This window comes from Citrus sinensis, chromosome 5 (assembly GCF_022201045.2).
Source record: "Citrus sinensis cultivar Valencia sweet orange chromosome 5, DVS_A1.0, whole genome shotgun sequence".
NCBI lineage: Eukaryota > Viridiplantae > Streptophyta > Magnoliopsida > Sapindales > Rutaceae > Citrus > Citrus sinensis.
Window position 1 is genome coordinate 29,676,644 of NC_068560.1, and position 20,311 is coordinate 29,696,954.

Genomic DNA, 20,311 nt, shown 5'->3' on the forward strand with positions numbered 1-20,311 from the left:
CCATTACTTGTGTAAAGTGATTAAGAAACACAAGACCTGCATTATATATCACTTTGAATTTCGCCGATGCTCCAAGAATCCAAATCACTTTGTTGAAGCCAACAAAAGGTTAGTCTCTTACAATTTTTTTTTTTTGGGCCTAATTTGGAGCGTTTTGATAATACTCTAAATGAAAAATGTCGAGTGGGTGCTTGATTTCTTGTTAATTGACATGGTTTTGATGAGATTTGTAGAATTGTGGAGTAAATTTGTTTACTTTGAAGTAATAATACTCTTATCATAGCATATGTTATCAAACAACATTATAAGTCCATAAATTGTTAAAGACATTTTCAACTTTTATTTAAAAAGACGAGAAAAAAAAAATTTATCCAGATGCACTTAGTCATTTACAAAATGTTTGTTTCGGAAATCATTTTTTTCACGATTGTTTGTTGAAAATAGAAAACTAACTTTGAGAAACAATACTAAACACCCTTGAATATTATTTAATGTTGTAATGTAATTAATGGATTATTTTCTCACTTGTTTTAGGCTGATTTGCACATTGGTATTATAATTACATATTGTTTGCATTTGATATTTATTACATTTTAGTTTTTTCTTTAATATATGTATCATTTATTTATGTTGTTTTATGGTATTGCAGTGTGGTGTATTATGATGTTGAAGTAGTATTTTGGTTTATATGATTTATTGTTAGGGTTACAATTGTCTTTTTATTTGTTGAATTCAATTGTAAATAACCCATATTTAAGGATATAATAATAATATTATGGTTGTTATAAACTTGGCGCCAAATGTTTCAGATGTGTACAAATCCAACCACGGGCATTTTAGAATTTTTAACTATCACTAACAGTCAACCACAAAAATTAACTGATGGTAGGGGAGTTTTCACTAATAAACGGATTTTTGTCATTTAAGTGCAAAAAACTCAAAACTCAAAAGAGGAAAGTAAAAATTACCCTTATTATTTTATATTTTAATTATTATAATTATTATTATCCAAAAAATTATTATTATTATTATTATTAATTATGATTAATAATAATAATAATGTTATCGTTAATATTATTATTAACATTAATATTAAGTAGTTATAATACTTTTTATAATAATAATAATAATAATAATAATCATCATCATCATCATCATCATCATCATCATCATCATCATCATAATCATAATCACAGTCACAATCATCATCAACAACAGTAACAACAAATCATCATCATAACGGACATCATCATCAGATTGTAACTGGTGGCAATTGGTGACGCAAGGCTACTATTGCTGGTGTTTCGACTTCTACAATGTCACACAGCTGCTGTCCATGACACATCATCTGCCGGTGATTGCTGCCCGGGCAGAGACAACACGCTAATCAACCGGTGACGAGGGAGCTGTTAGTGGTGACAACGAAGACGTTCGGTGGCAATGACGAGTTTACTGATTTTTTTTTTTTGTTATTTATATTTTTAATTTCAAGAAAGGACAGTTTCGACATATTAAAATTTTGATAAAAGCAATATCAGTACTCCTCAAAAATCCCCAGCTCCTTCAGAATTAGTCTTCCTTTCCCCAGTCCAATTTCGATGCAGATCCCACTTAATTAATTCTAATTTCCGCTCTTATTTTGTGAAATTCGCGCTGCAAATAATTCGAACTTCAAATTCCAATTCTCCAATCTGCGAAATAAACACACGTAATTGTTGTTATTAAGGTTCAATTCCAACCCATCCACTTGAATTGAGACTTTTTTTCACTTTTTTTTAATGTTTTAATAAAAAAAGATTTAAAAAGAGAGAGGGAGAGAGGAGGAATATCATTTGTGCCAGTGGCTATGCTAATTCTGGCATTAGGCCTAAAAGTTCATATGCTGGTGCATAGAATACACTACAGGGGATAATGGGAGCATGTCACGGCATGCAAGCCTTGACACGTTTCAAGTTCAAAATCAAAACGATTACAGCCTACAACTTCTAAAGCACTGCCTAAGATTTTACAACATTAAGTAGACACTGAATATGCGTAGCGGCTTCTCTTCTTTTAACATCCAGCTGCTTTGAGGAAGTTGTCAAAAGGGCTTACAGGAGGTAGCTTCATTGCGGTGCATGCATTCTGTGGCATCACAGATCCTTCACCAGGCTCATCGCTGATTATCTGCATTAAGTAGATATATGTTGAGTCCATTAGTTTGCTTTCAATGACTACCAGTTATCTGGAGTACTGGGAATTTACCAGAGCTTATGTATGTGAAAATGCTTACTTTCTCAAGTGCCGAGTAACTGTCCGCAGGAGATGCCGGTGAAAATTTGTTGGTAGCTCTAGCATAATGATTTTCATGGATCAACCAATTGGATAGCTTCTGCCTGGTGCCGGAGCCAAGAGCTTCACAATGGCTGGCCAGGGTATTGTATGGGAGGGGTGATGTTGAGATAGTTGATCCTGCTACCTGACCAGCTACCTTGAGTGCCTGAAAACGCTTACTTGAGTTTTTGAATAATGAACAAATGTGCTAATTTTCAAATCATAATGGATGGAGAGAGATAATTTTAGGGGCGAAGGCCAGGAGTTAAAGAGATCACCGATTCCATAAGCTGCCCAATGCTGACAATGTGGGAGGTAGGAGATGGAGTAGGCATTCTGGGAATGAAGCGAGAGAGGTTAGCAACAGATGCTTCACTTGTGGCATCATCCTCGACCAATGAATTCGTTGCAATGTCCTGCAACACGAGAAAACGTTTATTAACAATCATCACTGCTGTCTTGATATCTTTATGTGCAATCTTTTCTCTTTTTTCTCCCTTTCTTACATAATACACAATGCTTGTTGCCATTTGCTGTGGCTGCTTTGACTTAAGGTTATAGAATACATCCTCCAGAGGAACATGTAAATATTATTTAAAGAGTACCTCATCGAATGATAGTGATTCTTTGGAATTGGAAATCATCTGACTATGGTCCAAGGCAAGTATTGATTGTGGGCCAAACATGATTGCATCATCTGGTGTGAATGGTTCTTGAAGTTGCTTCGCTAAGTCATCCGCCTCCACCTTAACACACAGATAAACATGTTAGCAAAGAGAAAATGAAAGAGAAAAATTTAGACAGGGAAGAAAATCTCATCAACTAAGGCCGTACCTCAATGATGGTAGACAAATTCTGAACTATGATATCCAATATGATCTTGTCAGATTCATATACTTTGTTTCGTAACTCGTAGATTAATGATGTAGCTTGTTGATTGTCCGTAAAAGATCCATATTCTTTCACATCTGCCTGAGGCCTTACGTATATTTGAAGGTCATCACCAATGCCCATATAAGGATCAACCTGATTTGCAGAAAATCAATTTTGTTGATGAGACATCTGAAATAAATTAACTCTGGAAAGAAATTTAACATCTCTTTTAACAACTTGAAAAGTTACATCCTCTAAATATACAAGCAAAAAAACATAACAGTGGGCAAACAGCACTCACATCATTAGGGATTAAGGTCTTCAGCAAATCATTCAAACCAGGAATATTATATACTTTAGCTGCAAACATCAACATGCCCGTTGACATAACAAGGATTGATCTCTGGCACACTGAAGGCAACATCCCTGACAAGAGGTTATAATTTATTAGTTACACGTTTTGGATTTGTCAATTTTCACAAGACTGTTAAGAAGAAGGCATTATACCATTGTTAGGATCCAAGGACAGATTCCTGAGAAACAAGGGAAGCTGGAAGAAGCGGGCCATGAGTTTGTCATTTGGGTTCTGTACCATGACAAGTCCAAGAATCTATTAACAGTCTTTTTCATGAAAAAGGCGTGTGTTGAAAAAACCAGAAAAGAAAAAAAAAAGGGAAAAAGCATGTGTTGAAAATTTCACCTTTAAGCGCAACGAAATAAGTGTTAAGTTGAAAGAATGAGCTATAGCTTCAAAATTTGAAGGCAAATTATCAGGAAGAGTGGCTTGTATCCAGAAAGAAGAAAGCAACTGCACAATTTGATCCTCGGTGAACTTCATAACAAAAGGTTCCTGCATAATCAGTAAACCAGATTTATTGTATAGATAACTACATATATGCTAACACACACATTCAACATGTAAAACAAGAAAACTGCATACCACATCAACCAAGTTGGTGGGTCCTGCTGTCCTCTCAATAATAGAACTTAATTTATAAAAATTAGAAGAAGTTTTGGGGGTATGGCCCTGTTTCCAGTCATCTTCTACGGAGTCCCTTCCTCTAATTTCATCGTGAACATTATATCTACTCTTGTCCATTTTGACACCATTCTTGTCTCTCCGGAGCTTTTCAAGCAGAGCTGTAATTGAAGTGGTAGATGCTGCATTTGAATGCCACTGTTGCGGTTCATGGAGATAACCAGATCGCACTGAAGCTACTTCATGGTGCTGATTAATAGGACTTGGAATGAGAAGAACTGAAAATATCTGGTGTGCTCCAACGCGTGTCTCAACATTCGGATGCAACATTGCTTTCAAAATTTGGACAAGAAGTGCTTCAGGAAACACCTACATGAATTTATAACCAGTAAGCTGTAACCAAGACATTCAAAGAAGAATGACTTCGAGATAAGAAGACGATTATCTCTGATAAAAGCTTCCAGAAAAAGGATCGATCAAAAACTAACAAGAAGAATGAATTCTTTGGAGAAGTTAAAAGGGGCCATTTTCAAAGCAGAAAAGGATCAACCAACAAGTTGTGTATGGTAGTAATTTCACAAGAACTAGCACATAAAAGGAAAAAATGAGGTCCTAGGAGATAGATCACACACAATAAATTCCTATATATAAATGGCATCAAAAGTACATTGAACTCATTTCACCTGCTGTGAACGAGATGATATTGATGCCACTGAAATCATATGAGCAAGAATTATCAATGATCCAAGGGTTGCACGAGCAATAACCCCAGAAGATGGCAGCTTTTCCAGTGTCATTGCCATCATGTCAAAAAGCGGTCGTGTATCACCAATCTAGTAAAAGCCAATGCAAGTTCAAGTAAATGACAAAGACAGCAATAAGAATCAAGCATATGTAAAACAAAAGTCTCAAAGTTACCCCTTTAGCTATCTCAAGTAAGCAATCTTCAATAGAATTCCGGAGTAATATATTCAAGTTTGACTCTTGCTCTCCAACTGATTCAACTGTGGCTTGAAAACTTTTTCTTAGATGCCTGCACAGGTCACTCACAGAGCCAATTTCCACAAGCACCATTCCTGACCTAATTTGCCTAGCTAAAGCTGTAGCAACTTGTATCACATAAGACTTGAGCTGGGGATCATGCGAAACATTTTTGTGGTCCAGATGGTGTATAACAGAAGCCAAAATCAACTGCTGATTCCCTGAGATCAAAAGTAGCAGCAGCAAGCACACCCAGCTTATTGCAGTGTTAACACTATTGAATAATCAAGTTCATAAAAGGCTATATTTACAACTTTGTCAATGAGAAAAAAGTAGGACAGAGACTTGGCAAGAGTTAGAAGAAGGCCGTTGTACCTGAAGTCTCCATCAAGTAGGCCATATCTGACAAAACAATCATGGCTAACCCCTGCCGAGGAATCCACTGCCGTCTGGAATCAAAGTATGTAAACATTGGATCCAATACTCGACGCATAGTTGTAGTCTCCTTGGCTAGGTCAACCATTCTCTGAATACAAATTCGTGCCCATACTTTAGGTGTCTCCACCTCTTCTCTGTAACAAAAATCACAAAAAATTGGAAAAGAGAGTATAAATTTATGAAGTATCCAAAGACAAAGCAAGAAATGTAGATCCGGCATAAAAGTTTCCTTTAGTCTCCTAAACAAGTAATGACCTTGTCAAAGCTGAAGGATCTTTTTTCTCCGGACGAGGTCGGATCATCATGCTGCTAGGGCCAGTATCACTACCAGCAGCTGCACCTCTGCCCTCGCATCTAACCACTTCATCTACCCAATTATGATGCGGCTCCCCTCTCTCATCATCATCTTCGCTACATGTATCTGGCTCATAATTATCTAAAGTGGCACTTACAATCTGCAGTTTGGATACAACAGGAAACCAAAACTTATCTGTACTTGAAGCGACATAACCTTAAAGATCAAAAGTCAAGAAGGCGAAAACTTATTCCCGAATTCAGTGTGTTAACATTACATCAGAAAAGCATTACACTTTATACAAATTGAATATGAAGTTCCAAGCTCTTCACCAACATCTTGTAATAGTCAACCATTAGTACCCCAAAGAAATTGTAGAAACTAACAGAATCCACAGAAACATTACGTATTCAAAGAAAGAAACTTAGATGCTCTAACCTCATCAAAATCAGCAAAAATGCATGAAAACTCCGCCATGAACCACACCTAGCAAGGGACACAGTATCAAATAAAAATCCACAACTACACAAAGAACAGTATGGGTCAATAAAAGAAACGGAATAAAATGTAAATCAAAACCAAGTTATCAAAGTACCATTGCTGAAAGGCACTGCAAGCTTGAGGCCCTCAAACTCCTCTGATGTTCCACACCATTTTCACATGCCAGCTTACATACTTTTTTAACAAACTTTTCAATGTTATGTGTGTAAGTGCCGTCTGCCTGTTCACAAATCAGATCATAAACAGATTAATATAGCAGGAAGTATCCAAAACGGAACATATTAAGATATAACTTAAATAGAATACAAAAGATTAGGGCCATTGGTAAATAAAAGTGGTTAACTGTTACTCTACTTGGCATATTGATGTATTTTTCAAAAGGAAAGCTAATTTTGTAATTCACCTGACTATAGATGAACCTTGACAAGGTTTGGCACCCAAGTATCTGAACAGTCTCTTGCTTAGAGTTGTCCAGCAGTTCAGTGGCAACATTCAATAAACTAACAGCAAAATACGCCCTGCACAGTTCAACAATTAAACAATTTCGAGGGGCAAACACAAAAAATAGATTCAAAAAGGTAAAGCAATATACACAAAAATAAATTTAAAAAGGTATATGTACAACATCTATACCCTATCATTTAAGAATATCATTGGTTAAAAACACATAAAGGTGCTACTACGACAAGAATAGCCTAATCTTAAAAAATCAACTATGACTAAGAACTATAAATAATCAAATTTCCATAAATGATTCGTCGACACACTAACAGTCTAAGCAAAACAGAAGAACAAGGTTGACTTACATCTGTACTTTACACATGCAAAGCATCTTGTTGTAAGCCTCTGTAACAATATTGATTAATTTGATATGCTCACATCGCAGTTCTTTATAGCACCTTTCTTCAAGATATTTTGCTATCTGTTCATAAGTGCAAAGGGGCAGCAGCACATAAATGGTTAGTTTTGAGGCTAAGTGTCTTGTCTTATAATTATCAAAAGATGAAACAAAAGGATAATAAAGTAACTACCTTTGGAATTCGAAATGGGTTTTTGGCAGCATATTCACATAATTTGACAATTTTCCTTTCATTTGGAGGACCATCCTGCATTAAGTTTGGAGCTTCAAACTTCAGCTTTCTCTATACTTTTAAAATAGTATTTGAATTTTAGCTACAATCTCATAGAATACTAAGGAAACATGTTAAAAGACACAAAACCGACAATTTTAACGCAACTTGTTGGTCTAATTATACAAATATCCGTCTATACTTGTGATTCAGGCTCTTTTTGATCTCCAAGAACATTGAGGAAAAGAAAAATACACCCTTCAAATTTACCACTATCCTTAATCATCCTGCAATTTTTTTTTTTTTTTCAGTAGGGCATTCCAGGAACATGTATAGTCAAACAAATGGAACTGATTCTACTAGAATGAGAATGCATTAGCAATATAATGAATTACCACAATAAGAACATATATAATGCCGCAATTTGCCACATTGTATTCCAAGGCTCGTATTGTTTTGTTTCTCACTATGTTCACTAAAACTGAATATAAAATTTGCCAGCTTCGCTACAATTAGCAGAAATTACTAACTATTATAGGAAAAGAAAGCATTTGAAAAAGCAAGGCCAAAGGCCCAAATACTACACACAGACTGATAAACAAGAGAGTGATTCAGAAGATAAACAGCGAACACTCACAATGGATTTGGGGAAGATCTCTGCAAGCAACTTCTTGTAACGCTTAACAGGTTGTCGAGATCTCGACCTCAGAGCAGGACAGCATACACACATGCTGCCACATGCTGGGAAAATCTTTCTGGAAATGAATCCCATTTACTGCACATTTTCAAAATACGGTTAGAAAGAGCTATAGAAATTAGTTTTTAAAGGGATAAAAAAAAAATAGAAGTCTTAATAAAGCATGATTCTTTAAGAGTTGAGACCAGCAAAATGCACATGACTGTTTCCCAGAAAACAAAATAAAAACCATAGAACAGAAAAAAAAAAGAAGAATCTAGGGAGAAAAAAGACAGCTTTGACTGAGAACGGGGATCAAACCGTCGTATAAAATAAGAATAAAAACCCTTAATCTAGAAAGTTTCTTACAAAGAAAATAGCACAACAAACAGTAACAAAGAAGAAAGAAAACTTCGATAAAATGCATTTCCCCGCAAGCTTTGCAGAAACATGCAAGTATTACACAAGCACAGAAATTACACAAAAAAATAAGAGAGGTCAAAAGGAGCACATAGCGAGGGAAACACCAGCTACAAGCAACAGAGGTAAAAGAAAAAGGAAACGTAAAGATTTTGAGGCTGCGGTAACACAGCAAGAAACACAAGCGTTAGAGCAACAGTTGCAGAAAAGGGAATGTTTTTTTACCAAAAACTCAGACACCCAGAAGCCAAAACAAAGTGTAGAGACAAAATATTAAAACCCAAGAGAAAAGCAATTCTTTACAAAGCATAAAAAGAGAATAAGAATGGAACATACCTTGAGTTGCTGATGGCTTGCAGTTGGCTTGCAGTGGTAGATCTGCGAGAGCAAAGGATCAAGTGGAACTTCAGAAAGCGTAAAATAAAACAAACAGGAAGCAACGCCACTGTGCCAAAGTGACCAGCACAGAGAGAGAATTGGCGCGTGGATTGATACGAACAATTGAAAGAGAGAGATATCACGTGATGGGTGTCAGTTGTTTTTTACTATTTACTGGAAAAAGTGAAAGTCATTTGCGCTGCGTTTATGCCTGCGTGTCGGAACTTAGAAGACTTCAGAAGTGAAACCACAAACAGTATTTTTGCTTTCGCCAGTCTGTGTGATGTCTAGTGTCGTCTTTGAAAATTTGAATACACATTTGCGGCCGGCTAATAGAATGGACCTCCAAATTTTCAAATTTCAATGGAAAACAAAACCCAATTTGATTGGTCTGTTTCAAACAAAAGGCTCTTGCTTTCACCTTTTTGTACAATTAAGTTTCAAGTTTTGCTTTATTTCGAACCCGAAAGTGCATGATGATGAATCGATGATGGCTCATGGCCGCACTTATTTCAAATTTTACGCAACTACTAATGGGTCATAAACTGATTGAATATTTTGGATATAAATGGTCATTATTCAAGAATGAGAAATGGGATTGAAAATTTCAATATTTAGCACTAATGTCTCATTTACGACACCCTTGTTTATTAATGGCATCAGTTCACTTACTTTTTTTTTTTGAATACTGATTAATCATCATATTACTGCATTACACAGATAGTTACAACTGCTATTATAGCAGATATATTACACTGATATTTACAATCAGAAATACATGATTGGGATTTATATTATTACATTAAATTCTGTGAAGTATATGCCCAGACAAATAATCCCTTACAGAAGAGGAATGTCCATACTCCACTCGTATTGCACGAGGGAGAGGAAATTTTTAAAATATTAAATAAATAAGCACGTTAGTCCCCACAAATGCTTTTGAATGAGCATTAAAGCGGAACTTTGATGGTATTTTGATAAAAAGAAAATTGCTTGACCCACAAACATAAATCGTCTCCCACCTAGGTGAGCTCAATAGTCAATACTAGGATGACAAGTGTTGTTTAATGATAACTTCAATTGGATCATCATTTACCACAATTAGAAATTGGAGCCAAGATAAAAAGGTTACGTGGCTTGTTGGGTGATTTGAGAGCACCACCATGTTCCAAGCATAGGCAAAAGTGGCCCATAGCCTATTAGTGCGAAAAGATGCTGAATTTAATTGTTAAAAATCCACAAATTTGATTAAAAAAAAAAGGGAGATGGAAGAAAATTTTATGAGGATGTACCATTGGACCCACGAATGGAGTGAACAATAAATTAAGGAATCTCTAGCTAAAATTTCAGATATGCGTCTCCTAAATCTTGTAATTAGAGAAAAATAAAATAACTTATATAACAAGAACCCAAGCAAATGCGAAGCCTTATCTTTGAACTTTGATATTGTCGACAAAAGAGTTAGCTGGATGTGGAAATTATGAGTCAATAATTAAAACATTAGAATGCTATTTTGAAGTTATTTATTTTGACTTCAGACACTACAACGTCAACTTGCATGTTAAGCAAGTCCAAGCATCTTACATAATTAGTTAAGGTTTTTTTTTTTTTTTTTTTTCTGGGGCCTCGTCTTTTGCGAGAAATTAAGAGTTGGGCTGTTGGGTTGAGGTCAATCAAGGGATTACGTTAACTCCCAAATCATTTTCCTGCACAACTTGGATAATTTTTCTTTTTGACAGGCTGGTTGGTGTGTGACAGCCACGTGGAGAAATTTAAATTGGTCGCTGCCAGCCCTGTAATATCATCAATGAAGATTGAGACATAAGACAACGGATGGTCATAGCTTCAATTATGAATAGATTAATGATATGGCCAGGCCAACAACACTTGGGTCGAACCAAAGTTAAAGCAAAGAAGCACAAAATCACTCACTTTGAACTGAATTTATCGAACTTGTGAAAAATCGTTTGAAGTGCAGACAGTTTGATGGATGGCCAAGACTTTTAGCTCTTCGTTATTTTTTTTTTCGTATATTAACCACAAATTAAGTATGCGTATTTGCTAAGATAAAAGATTTTAGGGAAAAAAATATCAGGGATCCTCAAGAGAAGTGGTAGTAAGATCAATTATTACCATTTTGTCAACGACACAGGCACAGCGCGATGTTGAATTTCTGTTGGAAGTCTCATTCAAAGAGAAATACACTGTGAGTATTAATTAGCACCACATACAACACCCCGACATTGACTTGCATCTAGAGCAACATTAAAATCCTAATCTAAAGTCCTACTCCATGTACCAATTAATGGTAATGCTTTGAATTTTCACTGATGATGCTACAAATCCTCACTAACTAAACGTGAACAGAATGGAACTTTAATGGTATCTGAAATTCCATGGCATCATTCTCACCATTGAATAGGCTTATAAATCCCACCAATTGGAAGAAATTGAGGCAGTAACTCCCAGTGTTTACATGTGTGATTTACAGTGCAATAGTTTAGGAGACAAAACTGCTGGCTTGAGACATATCTTAAGACATTTTTCCTCACTGGCTAAGGCAGTATTTGGAACGCAAATTATCAAGGATCTCTGCATACTCAATCGGAGTCAATTCATTACAAAATGTTTCATCCCATACCTTTCGAAGATCTGTAAAGAAGGTAATCAAGTCAGCAAAGTGATACATCTACTGATCTTCAATTGCAACTCTGAAGTGAACTCTATTTGCCTAACAGTCACTGATTAGCATAACTCCAATAAAGTTCAATTGTTAAAACATACCAGCCTTGTCCGCTAATGAAAGACACATGATGACGAAGTCAAATCTTGGGACCATGGTTAAATATTCAAGATATTTGATAGCCAAATCCACTTCTCCACTGCCAACAAAATGAAATGAAAGGATGTAAAGCATCCAAAAACACCAGAAATCGAGGACATAAACAACAAAATAAGAAATTCTTAACTTACGGGAAAAACATGGCAACCACCTTGACGATATCAATTAAGATAGAAGCAGACAATGCGTTTTTAAATATTTGGGGCAGTGCATTTGGAGAGATAGCCTATTAAAATAAAGAATGGGAAGAAATATCAGTCACATCATATGCTGAACCAACTGAAATAAAAAGGAAAAAAGTACTTAAAAGGAAGACATAAATATTTACGGTAACCAACCCAACATCTGCTGTTAAGTAAATAAGACTATAGAACTGATTGAAAACCACATAGCTACTAATTTGCCCCCCACGCACACCGCGATAGCAGTACAGCATTGTTGGTTTTGACATACCTTCAGCAAACGAGCTTGTAGGGCATGATCACCAGCGAAGCCTCTCCAAGAGACTTCAAACTCGTAAGCTGATTTTGGAGGTGTGATATTTTTGGCAGCTTCAGCCACAGCTCTTGAAGTTGCTCGAGTGGCTAGTTCTTGCACAGATGCATCTAACACCGCTTTTTTTGTTCTGTGATTTCTCTGTGGGAAATTAAAAGAGCTATATTCAAGAACATAAAGGATAAAAATTTAGCAAAATATTAGCAGAAGGGGCAAAAAATTGCCTAAAGCAAAGCAAGCACAAAGTTGACCAAGGAAGGGGGAGGATAATGAGAGCAAAAGAAATGTTTTATCAACACAAACGCTTAAGAAATATTATGAAATCTGCATATGATTGAATTTAAAGGATATCATTACAAGAAACTCCTAATATATTAACCATCATTATAAATTGAACTTTATTTCTCAGAGGTATTCAGAAAACAATATTGATTAGTTGACAATCATAGAACGAAAGAAAATACCACATTGCATGGATAATCATGGCTATAGTCAAATGGGAAGAAGGGGCGATATGCTTTTTTAAGTCAAATTCACATACTATTTGAGTATAAACTGATAGATGGTTATTAATTAGGAAACGTATCTCCCAAAGCCGGAAGCAAGAACAGAGGAAAATTTCACAAGCAGGGATCTGAATCTGATATTACCTTATCCAAGCCAGAAATATGAGTCGCATTTGCACCAGAACCATCTCGCTGGCCCTCAGTTTTGCTTTCATCTCTCAAATTTTTGTTTTCTGTTTTCTGCACAAATAAAGAAGTTCCTCTAGATCCTCTCTATCAATCTCCCGCTAATAGAGTCAAAATTATTTAGGAAAACATCATATAATAATTTGTTTTAGATAAAAAACAAGCTATATAAGCCATTAATCTTTCTTTATATTTTATAATAAGGGTCAACTTCCAGTTATTTGGTTCAGGTTACGCCCAAGAACTGATAATATAACTTTTCTCTACATATTCACAACAATTACAGGTCCTTTATCCATATGAAAAAGTGGTGTGTTCAAAAATAAATATGTTAACATAGATAAGCCTATTTATACTTTCGCAAACACAAACGCACCCACTGGCTGACAGGTTAGCTTCTCATGAAACTCAATAGCATTCACGAAGACAAAACAAGTATTAGTACCTTAGAAATAGTAAGATCTTGAATTTCGGCCACTCCTGTCTTCTGTATAGTATTTCGGACGGCACGGACCTCATGCCCATTCACTTTCATTCCTGACTTTCCATATTTCTCCAGTGTTTTAGATGCCTTCTGAAAAACCTCCTGAGAGAATCAACACAAATGATTTAGATAGAAAGAAGAATCTGATAGAACAGCATTTCAATTAACAGAATACACTTAATATTTCATTAAGCACAATCCATTTACCAATAGGGGCAACGACAAAAATAAAAATCCTATTGATCTCAATAAAGCCACATACCGTTGGGTCAGAACCATAAGGAAAAATGGCAAAATAGAAAGCTCAAATAACATCCGTAATTGTAGCCCAGTATCCCACTACTATAAACGCTACAAACACTAAACAAATAAAAAAAAAAAACATCTAGCCCTACATTTTACAAATAAGAAATAGTAGCATGTGCCAATGTGTATGAACCTTGCATAATTTAATAGATTTTCTGAAATTTCACTTGGTTACCAGTATTTTAAAAATTAACAGTGGCTTACAACTAATTGGATATAAGCATCACTAAAAACTTGACATGCCTGACCTAGAAGTAGGCTATAATTCAAAAGTAGAGGCCACGACTTGTACATATACAGTGAAATCCTTACTTTCTCATAGAGAGATTTTACTTCAGCAAGTTGTTTCTTGATTTCCTGGTTCTGAGGTTCCAATCTCAGGGCAAACTCAGAATCTGCAATTGGCTATATTCACCATGTCAGACATCAAAACTACAAAGAACACATGTGCCTTTGAGTAGGAACAAACCATGATGCAGCAGAATATAACATACCCTCAATGGACTCTTTCAGTTTCCCAAGTTCTTTTCTGGCTGTAGCTCGACGTGAGTACGCTTTTATATAGCGATCATCTAGATTTAAAGCCTCTGTACAGTCATCCTCAGCTTCCTGGAATCTGAAGAATAAGAAAATGTAAGCAAAAAGAATAAAGACTAATTCATTTAGAAGGATTGTGTCCTCAAGGTCAGTCAGAAGAGAAACCTAAACGCTATTCAATAACTTAGAAACACAACTATGATCTTCTGGCAGGGGAAGGTCACAGAATGTGCTCTAACTAAACTTGCCTTCTGAGTTTAAGATAAGCCATAGCCCTATTTGCATAAGCTACAGCAGTTGGTGATAGGGCAATGCTTCTTGAATAGCAATCAATAGCTTCCTTAAACTTCTTCTGCTTGAAACACTCATTACCCTGTAAATTAAATACTTAAGTTATCAAGATTGCCTGAGAATATTTGACATTCGATTAGAGAGACAAATTCCTACCAGTTCTTTCTCTGAAGTGGCATCTGGAGTACTCTCTTCATTCATGAGACTACTTGATATGCGGCTGACTGGATCATAGTTCCTTGAATAAGAATTTCCACTTGGACTCGGTTTCTCCCCAGATTTCAGAGAAGATGACACCTTCAAGATAAATGCCATTATGTGTATATTTAATATGCACAGACACACATAAATTAACTCATATAGTCTCACCCAAAACCTAAGTAATCTTTCTGCACATTGAAATTCCTTAATAATAAAAAAAAAAAGACAAGCAAATTACTAAAATTAAAAAACTCTCTTCTAGTTACAAAAAATTGCAAGCAAATAACACTTATTGGTACAAAAACTGAAACAAAAAAAATATACCAAATTATCCTTGGAAGAAGCTTTATGCTTCATCTTTTTGTCTTTTTCGTGGAGCGAAAGGTCCCAGTCCTGCAAATCATTCAAAAACCCCTGGAAATCCTGGAACATGATAACAAATTAACCTATAACTAAAACAGCATTTACTTGCAACATTTCACAACAGTAAATAAGAAAAAAATGATAGTTTTAAGCTTTTACATTCATTACTTTAATTCACAATTCATTAAAAATTAATAAGTTAATTACCAGAGCTTGATCGCGATTGTGCTTCGCCATAGCCAAAGCGAGCACTCAACTGATTATTGCTCTCGAGGTTTCGCGGCGTAGCTTGTTGAGCTTATTAAAATGTTAATGATAATAATATTTGGGCCTCATTGTCGGGCCCATTAAAGCCCAACACGATCCGTTTAAACGTAATCAAATTTAGGGATTACGTTACCTACGACATGTCGTTTCCGTACTAATTATTAGAAGCATTTGTCATTTGTGGTACTATTATAGCGACTGGCAATTTTCTTTAAATTGAGGAAGCGTTTCTCTAATTAATTAATATACGGACGATTTGTCGTGCCTGCTATGATAAATTCGAAACGGCCAACAAGTAGTACGACCGAGAAGAAAGACGAAAGCAAGATGAACGACATTTCACATATTAGAAACCACATATTTTATCAACTACTATTATACAACATTTTACACGTACAAAGCATTTGGGATTTTATTTCTCAGACAAACAACAGTTGTTTCAGGTTTTTCCAGGCGGCACAGCTGCAGGTGCCGGGATATTGAGATCAATGTAGACGCTCTGAACTTTACCATACATGTAATGGTGCCAAGCAGCTGCTTACGATGCTTGTATGGTTGTATGTATCACATGAGTAAGTAGGCTCGATCAACAGTTTATTTGCGTGGCCAAAAGGAAACGAAGTTACGAGATAATTAACAGGCAGATACTGGAGGCATCTTTTCATTTATAGCCTTGTAGCATTGGAGGCTGCAGAGAGGAAGTTTGGACTTGGAATCACGATACTTGTAAGGATTTGTACATGATGGAGCAGCGCATTTTTCTCGGGGAGGAGGGTAGCTGAAATCCCACGTTGAAAGCAAAATCATTAATTAGGAAGAATGTAATGTTGAGGAAAGAGTTGCAAAAAAAACTTAATGTAAACGAGCTATCCAAATCAACACAAGACTATATGAAACTGACAACATTATGCATATACTCTCAAGCCAGCCAATTTCCTAGCTCCTAAGAACTGAAACCCACTGCTTTACAAATTAACTTAAAATATATAGCTGGAAATTCTAAACCCTAAAGAAGACCTTAGAAATCATAGAAGACTTTAAGTAAACTGGAATCACAGATCTAACAAATTTGAATTCGCGGAACAAACATAGATTGATACCTGCTAGGTTTATGATCAAAAAGACTTGGCAAGCCAACCTCGCTGGGGAATGTTACAGTGGTTCCTGAGGGACCCATGGTCCATCTAATGGTGTCTGATGCAAGTACCATTGCATTTGCAGCTTTCTCCTGCAGTTAAGGGGATATCAAATTAGAGGAATAATTCTGCTAAAAAATCTAGAGAAAGAGGTACTGATTTGCATCGCTGTTACCTGTGCCAATTCCTCTTGTCGTTTCTTCATTTTATCCTCCCTCTTTTTTCTGTTTGAATCTTGGCCTAGTATTTTCCTGATTGCCTCGGCCTACAATTTTATGTGCAAATTAGTGCTTTCTATGTAATACATGCAATTCACAAGGAAAAGAAGGGGAAAAGGGGGGTGGGGGGGATAATGCAGCAAAGGAAAAGAAGGTAAACCTCAGATTCCCTTGCTGCCTTCTCCACTTGCATCCTTCGTCTCTGAAGAGCTTCTGCTCTTTTCAGTTGCTGTTCCACTTCAGACAATTTCTCCTTTTGCTCTGATATGAAAACAGCAATGGAAATATGAAAAAAGATCCACAAATGTTCCACAAGGAAGCTACACAGAAAGAACTAGAAAAAGGAACAGCAAAAACTACTCACTTTTAGGAGGAACAGGGGGCAGACCATTTGGGAACTCAAGTAGACTTGCACCAGCACCAGATGTGACATCTTTGCCAGTCTGGAGAGCACGTTGCCGAGTGGTAACTGTCATTTCTTTCTTAGAATCACCCAATAAATCAATAAACTCTTTTCTTGTTTTCTTCTTCTTAATTTCAGGTTCACCGTCTGACAGTGGCTCTTCCTCTTCTAGATAATCGGTATCTTCAGATACTCTCCCTGATCTCAACTTCTTACCATCCTTACCCAATTTTGATGAGCCAAACTCACCCGCGTTTACTTCATAGAGCACATCAACATTCTTCTTTAATACTCTTGATATCTTCCTTTGCTTCCTGCTTCCTCCTTCCTTGTCATCTTCATATTGTGCACCATAATTGGTGTTGACTTTAGATTTTTTAACCTTTTCAAGGTATCGGATCTCATCATCATCAACATCATTTGTATCATCAAAAACTCCATCTAAAGAGCGTTTCTTAGGGACCCGCTTGCTCTTTCTAACCGATTCATATTTTTCTGTTTGCCTTGTGGGTATGTTTTCATAAGGAATCCTACTCCTAGAACCCTCTGCCCTCAAATCACTTTCAGAGGAATCTTTCCATGTTGAACCTTGCAAGCTATCTCTGTTATCTGAACTAATGGAACGATTGTCATCAGAAACTTCCTACACCCAGAGACAAAATTAGATTAGAAAGCCCATTAGTGTGGCCAGCAGTCTCTGAATCTCACCGAAAAGGCCACTTAATAAGTGGCCAGCAGTCTCTAAATCTCACCAAAAAGGGCCACTTAATAACATTGCTTAAAAATGGAAATAGAAAAATGACACTAGTTAGCCAGGGAATTGGAATTTAGTGGGCCAAAAGAAGGGGAAAACACATTTATAACTCCTAGACAAAATGCAACAATTTTATCCTTACATTTGAACTAGTATATTTTAGAACAGTGATAAACCTGCATGTAGCCATATATAGATAAGGTAAATGTTCAAATATAAAACTTAAAAAAAAAAAAAAAGCAAATAGCCTAAAAGCCTTGCGACTCACTGTCCATAAATGGCTAGATGTCGTATGAGATAGAATCTCTGATGCAATACTATAGCTATGGCTGCCAAAATTAGGCAGAAATACAAGTAACAAATTTGGATTGGTATATACCTGGATAATCAGCTTCTGCCGTGGCTGTTGGGTGTCTGAATAATGATACAACCTTGTAGAACCAGCTCCAGCACTGCCATCTTGTGCAGATTTGGCATTAATGGTACGTGTAATACCACCAACTTTAAGCTTGACCTTTTTTACTTTATTTTCGTTTCCTAATCCATCTGAAACAGCTCCAAAATTCCCCATATTACTTGTGCATCTCCAATTAATTGGGGCAAGAACTCCTTCACTGTGCCTTTTGGAATAATCACCATTATGATCATTATTGTCTCGAAAAGATCCACTGTTTGAAGCTTCATCAGATTCTGCAAACCCTCCATCATCAATCTTGATCATGTTCTGTAAAGATTCAGGTCAATTATGTTGCTAAATGAAGCCCTTGAACTATAAAGGATCAAATTGAATTCTTTCTACTGAGAAATAGAATCACAATCATTGTTACCATTTCTGCATACTTACATTTTCTGAAGGTGGTGTGGATGAGAAGGATGAAAGGTCACGGAAATCTGAGAGTGGCTGCAAGTCATTCCAAGGACGACGAGATATATTACTCCTCTTCTTCCTTGCACCAGTTGCATTACTGAACCTTAATCCTCTGAAATCTTCCATATTATCAAACTTGTCAAAGCACAAGCCAAGTGCTGCTGTTCATTATCCAAACAAGAAGGCCATGTGAGTCAATAGATGCACAAAAACAGCATGCTTATTGCCAATATACCTCTTCCCTAATCCAAATATTTCTCAAATAAAGGTGCACAAGTATATACAATGTTTGGATATACAAAGAAAAACTTGTGCATTGGCAAAAACATTATCTCCATACTTGCTTCTGGCAGTATTTTAGCAGCAAATTGGTACAGTTAAGATTAGCCTTTTCATAAAAATAAGAGATATAGAAACTTAAGATAGCTAAATCAATGTATGAGCCCTGTGATATGAACAAAATCAAATTAAGTAAACAAAATTGAACAATAACAATAACCATAGAAGAACATGGGATTATTTTTATTAAAGTTATAAAGATTGAATATAATTCTTCATTGAATCATTCACCAATATAATAGAGAATCAAAACATAGCAGATGCAAAATACCTTGAATACAAGCTATAAGGAAACACAGAACAGAATATCCATGTAAATTAGAAACAACAGAAAAATCTCAAAAGTCAAAACGAAAGATCATCAGCCATAGCTACTAAGGTTAATGGTTAAAATTGAAGCAAACACATATAGTAGCATCAAATAAACCAGCAATAATCGAATTAATATCCCACCAAATCACCCAAGAAATACACGGAGTCCAAAAGAAGGAACTTTACCTTCGATTGTTTCAACACAAAAATCCCTAATTGAGAATTTTTCTTTTAAGCAAAGTTTTATACAAGCACCAAATAACCATCAAAAATCGAAATACCCACATCATAAAATCTTACCAAATTACCAAAGACACAAAAAAATGAATTTTTTACCTTTCTGGGTTGTGGCAAAAAATCCCCAAAGTCCTAGACCTCAAATCACAATCAAGAAAAATCAACCATAGAGATCAGTATTCAGTTTTGGCAATTGAATTGGGTCCGAGTCCGGCTCCGGCTCCAACTAAATGGGTAAACGGGTTGAAAATAATTAGCCAGGTGGTGTGCTTTGACTGGACAAAATAGAAGGTGAAATTAAGGACAAAGGATGAGAAGAACAGTACAGCAAAGGTGCCATCTCGTGAATGAATGATTCCTTGTACTCTACTGCTGTAGTCTTTTTGAGCTGCTGCTTGTAGCAGTTGTTTGCCCAAATTACCCATCTTTCATGTTCTCTCTGTCTATTTGGTGACTGAGACAATTTGTAAATACCACAGCTATTACTGATTTATTACCAAATAAATCGTTACAACTAACGGTCTGATGTTTTAAGTTCTTAGTCGATTTGCATTCAAGTTATTTAGCAGCTGCATGGGTGCTCGTGTAATTCCCAATTATTGTCAGATTTGTTGACTCCTCCTTTAACGTTTAAAATTATTT

General features: G+C 36.0%; 3 protein-coding genes across 8 annotated transcripts; all 3 read right to left on the reverse strand.

Moving 5' to 3' along the window:
- Positions 1-1,813: 1,813 nt before the first annotated feature.
- LOC102623618 (protein SEMI-ROLLED LEAF 2) lies at positions 1,814-9,108 on the reverse strand. Its single transcript, XM_006472141.4, has 20 exons — positions 8,883-9,108; positions 8,088-8,225; positions 7,412-7,486; positions 7,187-7,302; positions 6,784-6,898; positions 6,475-6,600; positions 6,318-6,365; positions 5,840-6,039; positions 5,522-5,718; positions 5,084-5,367; positions 4,849-4,998; positions 4,127-4,534; positions 3,887-4,036; positions 3,694-3,772; positions 3,488-3,612; positions 3,148-3,339; positions 2,919-3,059; positions 2,592-2,729; positions 2,273-2,479; positions 1,814-2,166 (listed from the first exon to the last, which is right to left on the reverse strand). The coding sequence occupies exons 2-20, from the start codon at positions 8,220-8,222 to the stop codon at positions 2,053-2,055; spliced, it is 3,000 nt and encodes a 999-aa protein (XP_006472204.2). The 5' UTR covers positions 8,223-8,225; positions 8,883-9,108; the 3' UTR covers positions 1,814-2,052.
- Positions 9,109-11,087: 1,979 nt separating this feature from the next.
- LOC102623910 (uncharacterized) lies at positions 11,088-15,451 on the reverse strand. Of its 2 annotated transcripts, none has more exons than XM_006472142.4 (12): positions 15,343-15,451; positions 15,097-15,195; positions 14,728-14,868; positions 14,529-14,653; positions 14,238-14,359; positions 14,056-14,138; positions 13,399-13,539; positions 12,912-13,007; positions 12,220-12,402; positions 11,898-11,992; positions 11,709-11,806; positions 11,088-11,576 (listed from the first exon to the last, which is right to left on the reverse strand). In XM_006472142.4, exons 1-12 carry the CDS (start codon positions 15,370-15,372, stop codon positions 11,473-11,475), a joined length of 1,317 nt encoding a protein of 438 aa, XP_006472205.2. In that variant the 5' UTR covers positions 15,373-15,451; the 3' UTR covers positions 11,088-11,472. The 2 variants fall into 2 exon arrangements, with proteins under 2 accessions (XP_006472205.2, XP_015384044.2); XM_015528558.3 differs by having other exon boundaries at positions 15,097-15,165; positions 15,343-15,424.
- Positions 15,452-15,746: 295 nt separating this feature from the next.
- LOC102624196 (uncharacterized) lies at positions 15,747-20,081 on the reverse strand. Of its 5 annotated transcripts, none has more exons than XM_006472147.4 (8): positions 19,769-20,081; positions 18,758-18,942; positions 18,293-18,625; positions 17,121-17,802; positions 16,917-17,017; positions 16,714-16,803; positions 16,503-16,630; positions 15,747-16,180 (listed from the first exon to the last, which is right to left on the reverse strand). In XM_006472147.4, the coding sequence occupies exons 2-8, from the start codon at positions 18,905-18,907 to the stop codon at positions 16,036-16,038; spliced, it is 1,629 nt and encodes a 542-aa protein (XP_006472210.2). In that variant the 5' UTR covers positions 18,908-18,942; positions 19,769-20,081; the 3' UTR covers positions 15,747-16,035. The 5 variants fall into 5 exon arrangements, with proteins under 5 accessions (XP_006472210.2, XP_006472206.2, XP_015384202.2 ...); XM_006472143.4 differs by having other exon boundaries at positions 18,293-18,637; positions 18,758-18,939; positions 19,769-20,075; XM_015528716.3 differs by having other exon boundaries at positions 18,293-18,637; positions 19,769-20,075.
- Between the last annotated feature and the right edge of the window lie 230 nt (positions 20,082-20,311).